The sequence below is a fragment of the Alligator mississippiensis genome, chromosome 15, assembly GCF_030867095.1.
Source record: "Alligator mississippiensis isolate rAllMis1 chromosome 15, rAllMis1, whole genome shotgun sequence".
NCBI classification, from domain to species: domain Eukaryota; kingdom Metazoa; phylum Chordata; order Crocodylia; family Alligatoridae; genus Alligator; species Alligator mississippiensis.
The window spans coordinates 17,652,698-17,665,391 of NC_081838.1; the positions used below are offsets into that span (position 1 = coordinate 17,652,698).

Genomic DNA, 12,694 nt, shown 5'->3' on the forward strand with positions numbered 1-12,694 from the left:
TTCACCTCTTTGGACATTTTGATTTCCCTCGGGGGTACTCCAGACAGACCTCATGGCCTTCTACTTGTGAAATTCACGGTCGTTGTCATCAGCCCGGGGTGGGTGGTATAGGACACCTTCCCTGATCACTGCTGAGAGCGGAGAAGGGGCTCCCTATGCCCCGTCCTGGGTAGTGCTATGATATGCATGGTGGCCTATAGCAAGGAAACAATTGCATTAAGAGCCTGGCATCACCCCAGCATAAAACAGAGTTGCACCAGTTCGGATGTCCCAGGGGCAGAGACTGCCTCTGCATCTCAGATCTGTGCAGCACCTAGCATCAGGGGTTCCTGGTACTGCCATAGGATGGGTCACAGTGATTCAGCTCGAGCTGTGGTTTACTGGGTGAGCTTATCCTGGTTCAGTGTTTGGATGTGTTGGTGCTGGGGGTTAGCCTCTCCGGGTTCAGCTCATCCCTCTGCTGCCAGTTTTCTGCTTCATGCCCTGATGCAGGGGCTGCCAGCCAGCTTGGAGCTGGGCCCCGGACCACAGGCGGGTTCCTGCCTGGTTGCCTCCTGGTGCCAAGTGTCTGGATGGCAACGGCAGGATGGGCATCACCAGCGAGGTGCTCACTGTCTCCCCAAAGCTGGGCATGGGAGGACAAGGCAGCCTGTGCTGGTGGGGCTGGATCCCCCACCTGCACCCCCAGCCCGTCTGCTGCTCCTGGGCCCCATGGCAAGCTGAGTGAGGGATGCTGGCAGCAGGCAGTTTGTCCATCGCCCCACAATGCACCGCACAAGCGACTGTTTCCATAGAGAAAAGGAGGAGTGTGCAGGCTTTTGTTGTCCGCTCAGTTAGGGAGCAGAGAGAAATCGCAGTGCTCTGGGTTTTACCTTCCCAACCGTGTACGGATGGAAGCAGATGCATGCCCCACTACACTGGCATAACATATATGGGGGTAGTTTTACAGCAGATTTTTCCCAGGGTAGCTTTACTCCAGCTTCTGGGTCCTTACACTGGTGCATTGGTTCACATCATCCCCCCACCCATCGCTTCTACTGGTGTAATCATGCCTAGTGTTCAAACCCAGGAGAGCGGGGAAGTGACTCACCAAAGGTCCCTTAGCAAGTCGGTAGCACAGCAAAGGTCAGGTGCTATGATCCGCGGTCTCATCCAGCGCTAAGCCTGCTGATTGATTCCCATTCAGAACAGGCAGTGGGAAACAGCCCATGGCTGAACACTGTTAAGCTGAGAAGAAGTGGGGAAATTATTCCTAACATCTTCAAAGGGGCCTGTGGACAATCTGGAGTAAAGGCATTTAAAACTAAAGACAGTCCAAGCCTGTTCTGAAATAATCATTATTGTCCTTATGCCCTTGTTCGCACCCACAGAAGTAAAGTGCGCAGTCTTTATATGCAGCTGTCACCTCCAGGGTCCCAAACCCTGTGCAATTAGTCTTAAAACCACAGGATTTTTTAACAAAGATTCATGTTCGGTGCTTCTTATTTGCCTGCTGTTTTGGATTCCTTCGGGCATCACGTTTCCATCCATTGGCCAGTGACAGTAGCACGCTGAGTTTCTGTTAGAGGTGCAAACACCAAATAATTCAAGCTGCCAACAATGAGGTGTGAGCTCTGTTCCCCAGAGAGGTAAACTGAGGCATGGCAAGACTGGGGTGAGCAGAGGATGCAGGGTCTTCTTGACCCAGACTATGAAGACATGGACTCTTGAGTGAATGGGCTGGAGGAGGAAGGAAACCAGCTTTGGGGAGAGAAAGTAGATGGCTGCAAACCTTGTCTCAAACAGCACCTTGCAAACCCTGGCAGATTCACATCAACTCAGGAGAGAGGTCTCCGGCTGCAAGATTGACCTTTCCTGCTTCCGTGTGGTGAGCGTCAGTGCTGATGGCAAGCACTGTTTCTGGGAACCAGCATGGACTGGACAGTGGACTGGAAGCACTGGGCATACCTGCCTCTGTGTCGGACCTGTGTATCACAACCCCTTCTGAGCCTCAGTTTCCCCTCCCACTCCAGGGCTCTTCATATTGTAAGCTTCTTGGGAGAGAGGCCGTTTTGTACGTACAGCACCTTGCAAAGCAGGTCCTTGTCTTTGTGGGGCAGGTAGGTTGTGCTGTACTTCAACCAATGAGCACAACACCATGGCTTTCCAACTAGCATCACTGCCGAAGTAACATAGCTAAGATTAGAAAGGCTATTTGTGCTAATACATACTAGCAGCATGTATTGCTAACTGCAGATAGCATCTCCCTGTGACGAGCATAGCCCCTATTTGCTATGAGCTCTAACAAGAAAGATGAGAGAATGAACAAGGCCCCCAGCTGCTACCCTTGCTAATACCCTCTGTATCCCACCCTTCCTCCCCCTTCTTCTTCCCTTCCTACCTTCTTTTCTTTCTCTTTCAGGGTCCTGGCATTTGAGAGGCTGGGCACTTGCTAACTATGCTTGACTGTGCTAGCAGCAGCTATCAACCATCAGTTCGGGGGTGGAAGCCAGTAGTTTTGCTAATCCAGATGCCTCCATAGTCTTTGAGGCCTAGAATATTAACTCCAGCCTGCTGGCAGCTACTTGGCCCGTTAATACTCAAGTGCCATTAACTAGTAGTAACATTGTGTCCAAGTGCTCTACTAGTGTTCCTGGTTAATAGGAATCAATACCTAAAGCTGAAAGTAATTAATACTCCAAGTGTCTACTCAGGACTGGCATGGCAGCAGCCGCTATCTAGGAATAATGGCAACTCTCAAGTCATTTAGTGCTACGAGATCCCGTGCTCTCTGCCACCAGCGACTCGGCAATGCTTTTAGCCGGACGGAGAGCACGTGGCAGCCTCCAGACAGCGCTTCTACCGTGTGTTCGGCTGCAAGATGGATCCCAGATGGCCTGAAACCGTAGCCAGCGCAGTATTTGCTGTACCTTATGGCTGCATTTTAATGCCAGATGCTGTTTGGGACAAGTAACCTGTTGGCTTCAACCTCCCTCTGATCCTGCTCGTGGGGGGATTATGCTGCGTGTCTAATAGACCAGCTTGGGCTGATCTTGATCAAACGGGGACCTGCCGACTGTCCCTGCGGTCACTGATTTCAGTGCTTTTATTGTTTCCCTCCCCAGAGAATGGTTAGAAACGTCTGGACCACATTTGTACAGAGGTGTGGTCTGCGTAGACGCTGCTTTTCCTTTGACTCCGCGGTTTTTGTTTCTCTTAGAGACGCTGGCGGGGACCCCAATCGGAGCAATGCAACGTGTATCTGATGGGTTGGGGGCTTCATCAAACTTTCTCTGCTGGGCATCTCTACCCCGCTGCTCCCGGGAACCCCCATCTCACCCGGCACTCACAGCAACGGCCACTGCCTTTGGGTGTCCGCACCTCCGGGGAGCCAGCGGCCCAGATCCAAGCGCGGTACGGCCTGCCGTGCTCACCACCGTCGCACCTGGGGCTGGGGAGGACGCGGCACGCACGCCGGAGGGCTCCTTGGATAGCCCAGAGACCACTTAGCTGTTTCCTTTTGACACGTGCACATTTTAAATTCCTTCTGGCTTGTTTTGCCCGTGGGCGAAACCAGGTGAGGCAGCAAGGGCTGGAAGGGATGGGGACAGCCGGGTCCTTAGGGCTAATCACTGGGCACTTGTCCCTGGTAAGAAGTCACGGGTGGGGGTGCTGGTACCCGATGCTCGGGTCAGGGCAGGGCTGGGGGCGGCAGCAGCGAGACTGGGGCTGCTCCTGGTTCATGCTAAGGTTTGATCTTAATGGCAGCTCATGTGTGGGTTGGGGGGTCTCTCATGCCCCTGCTCGTACTCAGAGTTGGAGGTACCTAATACCCTGCTAATGCTGAGGGCTGGGGTCTCTACCCCCTGCTAATACCCAGGACTGGGGGTCTCCAGTACCATTAATACCCAGGGCTGGGGTCTCTAATACTCTTGTTAATACTCAGGGCTGGGGTCTCTGATACCCCTGCTAATACTCAGGAATGGGAGGGGCGTCTTTAATACTCTTGTTACTACCCAGGGCTGCGGGGGTCTCTAATACCCAGGTCTAGGAGTATCTAATACTCAGGACTGTGACTGGGTGGGGGGGGGGTCTCTAATACTCGTCACCCCCCGGACGCGCGTATCCACTGCCCGGGGCTGGCGGTGCTGCGTGCGGCGGGGCGCGCGGTGCGGAGTTTAGCGCCGCTCCCTGGGCCCGGGCCCCGCCCCCAGCTCGCGCCCCGCCCCGCCCCGCCCCTCCCCACCCCCCCGCTCTGCGGCTGCCGCCGGGCGCGGAGTTTTGCCCGGTCCCTGGCGCGCGCCGCTCGGCGACGATGTCTCAAGATGGCGGAGGCGGCCGAGCTGAAGGTAGCGCCCCCCCCTCCCCCCGCCACACACCCACACCCACACCCCCGGGGTGGGGGGGGAGTCATGGTGGACTGAGGGTGGGGGGGCCATGACGGGGAGGGGGGCTGTGGAGATCTGTGATGGGGGGCTTGGTGGGGGAGGGGCCGGCATTGGGGAGAGCCGTGATGGGGGTGGAAGTGTGGGGGAGGGGTTGGGGGAGGAGGTGGTGAGGTGGGGTGGGGGGGGTCAGGGGCAGGTGTGGGGGTGCGCGCAGGCAGGTGCTGGGGGGCCGCAGCGGCCCGCGGGGGTTAGGGCAGGGCATGGCAGGGGCGGGGAGGGGCACGCAGCCGTACGTACGAGGCTGGTTGAGAGCAGTGGAGCCGGGGCAGCCCAGGGGTTGGGTCAGGGGACGGTGCGGTGGAGGCAGGAGGACAGGCAGGGTGCCCGTCCCCAGGGCTGGGGGGATCTGCCATCTCGGGTAGGGCTGAGAGCTGGGCGGGGGGCTGGGGCTGGGGGGAGCAGGGGTTGCAGCAGTGTGAGGACGATGCTGGGGAGGCAGCAAGGGGCAGCCCCGCTGGGGGGTCGAGCTGCACTCCCCCCACGGGGAGCGGGGACGTGGCTCCCCGCCGAGCCGGGGCAGGCTCTGGCCGGGGCGCGGCGTGCGATGTGGTCGCCCTGCCTGACGCTCGGCTGCAGCGTCTCCCTCCACTCCTTCTTTTTCTCTTTCTTGTTTATAGGAGTCAGAGTGTAACCACCTTTGCCCACCAGACTGTGGAATATGAAATTGCCCCTGGTAACTAATCCAGAGCTGATTGGGGTCCGCGCTGGCGGTTGATATTGTTTCCCACAGACTAGCATGTAGCCAGCTCCAGTCGCCTGCCCCAAGGCTGGCGACACACGGACGCTTAGGACCAGAGCAGGGATCTCATTCTCTACAGCTCGTGCTCCTCTGCGGTCTTCCCAGCATTGACCCATCCCCTTTTGATAGTCACTGAGGGGCTTGATTTCCACCCCCCCCCCCAAGAAAACTCTTAATGACTTCAGTGTGACTGTCTGGTTAATGTCAAAATATTCACGATCAACCTGAACCCAGGACTTAGGGCTGCAAAATTCCAGCTCCCTCCAGGATTCCTGCTGTAAAGGACCTGGGAGATTTGCCCCCCGTCCCAGAGGCTAGGTGGTTATCCAAAGGCCCGACGTCCACAAACTCGGATGCATAGCATGTGCTGATTAGGGGCCCTGATTCTGCCCAGGTTTCTGGGCATGTGGGTGATACCGCTGGACTCAACAGGGCTGTTCGGGTGCGTGCGTTAAGCACATGCATAAATCTGCAGATCAGGCTTGTAGCTAGCAAATAAGATATACTGCAAAACAGCATATGCAGAGGGGGAGGCGGGTGGAACATGCCTGGCATCTCATGCCGTACTCCTCCTGCACATAAATCACTGAAAAATAGATGTAGCTTAGCACTAGGTTGTGGATTCTCTAAGGTTTGGAGAGTCCTGAATGGTCTCCCAGGTTTCAGAGTGTCTTTTGGACCCTGAATTCTTCTGAATTCCCTTGTCCACTTCCTCTACCCCTTTCTGGTTTCCTAGCCAGTGGTTAGCTTCAGATTTTCACCATCTGGCTCTCATTGTAAAAGAAAGAGGAGCCAACTGGAAGTGAAACGATTTCTTCCTATAAAGTCTGGAGTGGGTTTGGACACCTTCCTTTATTTAAATGACCAACAATGACTCCTCTGGAAAGAGAAATGCTGGGAGCTTGTAACCTTTCATCGTGCTACAGTCGTGCATCCAGGCTGTTCAGCCCGGATTCGAGGGGTGTGAGGATCATTCACTAGACATGCCTCGGGTGTCCTCCGGGAGCTCTCGATTGGGATCTCTCATGGCCGTGAGAGTTTTTCCTCTGCTGTGCTACAATTGTGTGACCAGTAACTGGAGAAGGTTTAGGTGTAGATAGGAGCCCACAATGTCACAGTGGTGGTGACACAGTCGCTCTGTGTCATATGAGTACAGGTGGATTGTAAAACATAAATGTCAGTCTTGTGCTGGTGAGCCGCAGGATGCCGGTTTCTCTGGACATTCACGGGTGAGGGTGATGGGTGAGGGTTGTGTTTGGGCTCCACAAATGGGCCAGTCCTTGGGGGTGCCTGCCACTATCAGCAGAGGTGATTTTAAGGTGGGTTCAGCTTTAATAGCATCCTTTGGTTTTTCTATTAAAAGTGACACTGTCAAAGTTCTCAGCCTCCTGCTTAAATCTGACCTGTTATATATTGCAATGCAGTTTTCCTGTTTCTGAAAAAGCTTTTCTTCTCTCACACAGAATGAACATCATGGTTAAAAATAATTCTTCTCTCGAGTAACCAGCGAACAAAAGGGATAGTTTAAATACCTTCCAGGGTACTGTGTAGATTTCTTTTCTCTTGAGACCTTAATCCGTGGTCCTGTCTGTTCTCCATCAAAGATCACACGGCACTTTTTGCGCTGATAGAGGGTTTGTCTTGATATTCTTGCCAGCTATTTTCCCTCCTTTCTCCCACTGGGAAATGCAACAGCTGGCATGTTACTCCCCAGAGGGAGCTGCATTATCGGTGGTGGATAAAACAGTCCTGTTATGGCTTGTAAATAGCTTTGGGATCTCCTGGCATTTAAAATACTGTACAGGAGAGGCATCAAATGGTATAATACACATAGGAGACTGACTGTGGAGGTGTGTGCTTTGTTTGTTTTGCACACGAGCTCTTGTCAGTCCGTGTGCTACTGAAGAAGATAAGGAGCTTGTTCTGTGTGCCTGGAAACCAAAATAAATGAGCTTGGTCCAATTCTTTAGACATTTTTTTTTAAATGGGATGTGGAGAGAAGAAATAAGTGCAAAATGAAGAAGCTTGTCATGGCTTCTCATTCAATGATGCTTGAAGGTCATTTATCTAGTGCTAGTCTGAGAGTCATGGCAAAAGGCTGCTAGTTTGGGCTCCTGAGTTCTGTTTGCAGCTCTCAGAGAGGAGTGTAGTCAGTGCTTAGAGCAGGTGACCGGGAGGCAGAGGTTTTAGGCTCTTTTCCTAGCGGTGCTGTAAACCCTATGTGATGCTGACCCCACTTGCCTGTGGATGGTGCAAACCAGAAGAGTGAGTTGTTACACTTAATGCCAGTCAGTACTCAGAACAAGTAAGCATTCACATCAATAAACCAGCATACACATCATAACTAGGATTTTCAAAGGGACTAGAGGTCGTGCATGCTTTGTTTTTGTTTGGGACCAGCTTTAAGATTCCTTAAGGGAGACAGCTTTTCGGAGTCAAGCATTTTCTTCTGCATATTAGGCACCTTTCAAGGTCTTGCGAGTCAGGCGCTGAAAAATGTAGTTAGTCTAGAAATGACTTGTAGAAAATAAGGGCCAGCAAGTGTTTGCATCATCAGCTGTTTCCAGATGGATGTCCTCTGCTCAATTTGACTTGTAAATCACCTCAAGCACAATATTCTTGCTTTCTACACCAAGGTGTTTTTTGTTTTTTTTTCAAATGTATCCTTTATTGGGACCAGTGCAGGCTTTTCGGCCTTTGGTAGAACAACAGAATCTTACTAACCTTTTTTTCTCTGCCCCCTAGCGTTTCACTGCAGTCAGGTGATAAAGGGCAGTTCTCTGTGAAATTGAAACAAACCTGGCAGATTTCAGCCTGGCAGAAAATTGTAGCTAATTGGAGAACAATTCTCCTATTGTTCAAGCCTTTGCATTTTTGGGCGTCTGGAGGACTTTTTTTTTTGGAGGCCTGGCAGGGTTGAAGTGCTGCACGCTCTTTACGTTCTTACAAGAGACTGTGGCACTCATTCAGTTCTGGCTTAACCCTCTCAGCATTGCCTAGCCTTCGTGATGAAGCTGCTAGTGTCTTAAGAGCAGATGCACCTTTTAGTTTAATTGTTGATGTGTCTGCTAATGGATACCTTGATGCAAAGGCCTTTATCCACTTTGGGACAGAGATCAACTAGCATTTTTTTTTTTTTTTTTTTTTGGTCCATTGCTGATTGGGAAATGAAAGTCTGTCTATCGTCCCTTTTTACAACAGTATGTATGTGTTAATAAAAACCATCATAAATCTAATTGAGTTTGATTCTTCATTGGTCCTGGTTTCTGATTTTTTTGTTTTATGTAAAGACACCGTTCTCCACAGAAACAGTTGCCATCCCATATGTGCTTTCAGGTAAATAATTAATCAGTAAATGTTAGTGTCATATCAGATATTGGAAGAATGAGGCTCTTGTGGCAAAGTCATTGGACTGTGAGATTTGGGTTTGGTGTCCTTGCTTTCTTCCTTTGCAGTCTGGGGGAAATCTCTGTACCTTTGTTGTCCTTTTGTGAAATGGGGATAACATATCATTTTTCCTACACTGTAGGCATCTTCAGTTGATAGTTATTAGGGTCAGGGATCATGTATCCGAACAGCTCTCCCCTTCCCCGCATAAAAGCGTTCCTGATTTCAGGTGCAATACCGGGGGTAAAAATACACTGGGGAATGTATGGTTTGGTACACATGTGAGCTTTGTTGCATTGTGGGTACAGCAGAAGAGAAGACAATGAATAAACAGAAGCCATAAAATGAGTTCCAGTGCATTTCTTTTTTAAGTGGAAGCAGAAATTACCATGTAAAGAAAACAATACTTGGTGCTAGTATAGTACCTATGATAGTTCTCAGACCACTTTACAAAGGCAGGTGAAGGCCACTGTCTCCATTTTGCAGGTGATGGCACGTTAGCTGAGCTAAGGCTAAGTACCCTCTTGCATTAGGTGGGTACCGTGTCCTGTGAAACAGCATCCCATGGAAGCAGTGTGACAAATTACTCCTTTCCAGGGCCAAGCACCTTGATGTAGCTGTACAAAGAAATACAGGAAGGAGGTTGGTCCAGGCTCTGAGCGCTCGTTGGACTGGATGTCATTGTTAGGATCAGTGATCTGATTAGAAAACTGCCCCTTTTTATTTCCCTCTATTTTTATTAATTCGTATTTTCATGGGGCCAGCAAATATTTTCCATTGAAGGCCTATCCTGTAAGATCCAGTGGAAGCTCGCTCATGTATTCAAATGCCTGAGTGACACCACAAGCACGGACTTTTAAAATGAGAGTGGGGACACAACAGCCATTGGTACATGCTTCTGAAATACAATTTTATTTAAGACGATACCTCCAACATTACACTGGCATAATACTCCTTCGCAGTGCAGAGTGTCTCACTGCTTGCTAAATGGGATGAATCTTCTGGCTTTCTTTGGGGGCATTTTTGATTGCAAGTGATGTAGAGAAGTGAGAATTAGCAAGTATCTGTTGGATACTTTTCATAAGGCAGTCAGTTTGGTTACCCTAATTCATTTTTTACCACTACTCTTCTAAAGGTGTCTTAAAGTGGGAATAATTTACACTCTAAGCCTCCTTCATATTGCCAAAGTAGCATAATAGAGCCTTAGTGTGACTAAGAACCCGGTCCATAACTGTCATTGTCAGTATTTGTGGGGCGAGTCATTCTGATATGCACAGGGATGGTTACAAATTCAAAATAACATACTTGGACCTGCAAAAGTGACACCAACATGAAACAGGAGATGAAGCATGACCTGCTTCAGTACAAGGTCCAACCTGTGCAAAAAAGAGCAAAAGCACGGGAAATATTTACAGTTTGTTTGTACACAAGTTGCCAGTCTTGTAGGGAAGGGGGACTTACAACTTGACAGTGTCTCTTTTAAAGCCTTTACCCCTGCCCTGTTTTAGGGAGCCCATAGCTTGTTTATGGACCGTCTGTCGGCAATTAGCAATTGTAATGTTTTCTCTTGTTTCCTTGCAGCACATGGTTATGAGCTTTAGGGTATCAGAACTGCAGGTTCTCTTGGGCTTTGCTGGCAGGAACAAGAGTGGAAGGAAGCACGAGCTGCTCGCGAAGGCGTTACAGCTGCTGAAGTCTGGCTGCAGCCCAGCTGTTCAAATGAAAATCAAGGAGTTGTACCGGCGAAGGTTCCCCAGGAAGATCTTAACCCCGTCAGACTTATCCATGCTCCATATGCAGACGGGGCAGCTGCCTTCTGCCACTGCACTGACTCAGGGCACCGTGTGCCACCTGCCCTACGATAATGGTTCGGCAGCTTCTGCAGTGCCGGCGGCGATGCTGCCTCCAGTGCCTATGCTGGGACCCAAACACGAGACAGATGTTCAGCACTTATCTCCACCCATCCACCCGGTCCATCCAGATGTCAAAATGAAGAGACTGCCCTTCTACGATGTGTATGATGAGCTGATTAAACCCACCACGCTAGGTATGTTCACAAACCAGCTTTGCTTCTCTTCTAGAGGGTACCTGTTGCCACTTAAGGGTATTGATGGTCTTTGAAACTACCCATTTGGTCACAGAAAGGGCAGTTATAGGTTGGTGTGCTAATTGCTTTGCTTGGGGTGGACAACAGCTGGGGGAAAAGGATGAGAAGACACTCTCCGTAGCCTATTCAGCCCTTTGTTGAGACAGGTGAGGATGTATTTTGTCATAGGGATGCCTGTGGCCCAGAATACTATGTCTGCATGTTTTCTGGGGCTGTCTTTGCACCTGTTTGCACCATGGTGATATAACAGGGCCCTGGCCACTGATTGGTATTAGATACTACCACAGTTGAAATAAGACTGAGAGCCACTGACTCATTTCAAATAGGCCACCCAGCAGCTGTCAAAGATGAGAGCATTTAGGTGCTGTCAGCTCTGGCATATTGAAACTACAGTAATACTGTAGTGAAAACTTCACATTTCTTTTCAACCCTTAGCCAACCTGTCTGACTTCTCTGAAGCAGATAATTATCATGTAATGGCCTCTTTTGCTGTCATCGCCTAAGAGAGTCTGTTCAGAGCTGTGTTGTAAGTATCATGTAAATCAGGCTCTGGGAGGATTGCTCAACTTCATATGTCCTGTGATCCCGGGTGAATGAATACGTGGCTCGGAGTGCCAAAGCTAGCAGGTGTGACAGTGGTTCCAGTTTTTAATATCAATTACTTTCAAATGTAACAAACCAAAATGAAAGCTGGTTGTGAACCAGTTCCCCCGTCACCTTCAAGCCCAGTCCCACAAGCAGGATTACAAGTTTTCTGTCTTGTTTTCGACTTCACCCAGCTCAGCATAAGGGTGAACTCAGTAGCTGTTAACAGGAGTCATCTGAAAATCAACAAGTAAATGAAAATGGACAAATTCTTATTTATTATGGCTGTGCTGAGAGGGCCCATCTGAATTCAGGGCCCAGTTGCGCTAAGACAGCACACAAGCCAAAAGCAGCAGTCCCTGCCTAGAAGGTGTGCTGCATGAATAGACAAGAGGCAGGGGAGGCACCGAGCTTATAAGCAAGAGCAGAAACAGGAGAGGAGAGAAGAGGAGAGCTCCCTTGAGGCCACGTGCAGCTTAGAGGTCCATTTCATGCACGCTCTTTCCATTTACCACCAGCGTGTTGCCTGCAAGGCTTTGATAGGCGCTGCTTATCTGGCATGGACAGATCAATTGTGTAACTCACTGAGCCTCAGTGACTATCTCAAATTGGTGTGGAGGGAAGATAAGACTGAAACATGAGAAATAAGTGAGAACAGCGTTCCTTCCCCCTCCCCAGTATTGTCTTGCAGGACAGGGAGGAAGCGGATAGGTCCGTGGCTGTAATTTCAGGATGTGGTGGGCCTTGTTTAGGTGTATGGGAGAGAAACGGGTGTTCGGGGCTTGTCACAGTTTTTCCTCCTTGCCTCAATTCCTGACCCCTGATGCTAACCAGCTGGGTGACCTCAGTCATGTCAGAAAGGCTTTAATTTCCTCTCTGTGTGGTTTACTCTCCCATTTATACAATGAAGGGGGACATTATTTTCTCAAATCCAGGGTGGCTGTGTCTTTAGGGATATTTCTGCAGCGGCTTTGCAGTACTTGGAGAAGAGCTCCTGTGGGGGCTGAGTTTAATGATCACTAAAGCCTGTGAAAGCCTTCAAAGCTCATGGGTCTTGCCTCCCTTCTAGAAGCTGTCACTCCCATGGAGTGTGTTGCCTGTGAACGTTGTCTTGATGGCCCTCCAACCAAACCAGCCTAGCTTTTGCCTTTTGAAGAGTTTTTTGGCCATGTGAATACAGCAGTGTGCGGAGATGGGTGTGCCTGAGTTGGCACAACAAAACCTTATCAACTTGATCTTTTTTTTAAGAATATGTTTTCTTGCCTTTGGCTCTGCTAAATCCCTTGGGCAACCTGTGGTTGAGGATTTTTCCTTAAAAGGGATGCTCATGTCTCAGAATAACTCTTCTTTTGTTTCTTCCCATGCCAAACAATCCCCTCTGACTTCCTTACTCAAATATTGGTGCCTGAACTCAAGACAAGCTCTTCTGTATTATTGCAAGGGGTCATG

At 50.0% G+C, this 12,694-nt stretch overlaps 1 protein-coding gene across 4 annotated transcripts in view; it reads left to right on the plus strand.

The window, feature by feature from the left end:
* The first annotated feature begins 3,229 nt into the window (after nucleotides 1-3,229).
* Nucleotides 3,230-12,694, plus strand: part of PIAS3 (protein inhibitor of activated STAT 3) — a 31,053-nt gene continuing 21,588 nt past the window's right edge. The window contains exons 1-3 of one of the 4 annotated variants that reach the window (XM_059718040.1): nucleotides 4,245-4,328; nucleotides 5,045-5,100; nucleotides 10,135-10,600. In XM_059718040.1, the coding sequence (XP_059574023.1) occupies nucleotides 5,086-5,100; nucleotides 10,135-10,600 (481 nt within the window). In that variant the 5' untranslated portion in view covers nucleotides 4,245-4,328; nucleotides 5,045-5,085. Of the gene's footprint in view, nucleotides 3,557-4,225; nucleotides 4,329-4,861; nucleotides 5,101-10,134; nucleotides 10,601-12,694 lie in introns of those variants that run through there. The other 3 variants (XM_019484813.2, XM_059718039.1, XM_014604649.3) reach the window with 3 other exon arrangements.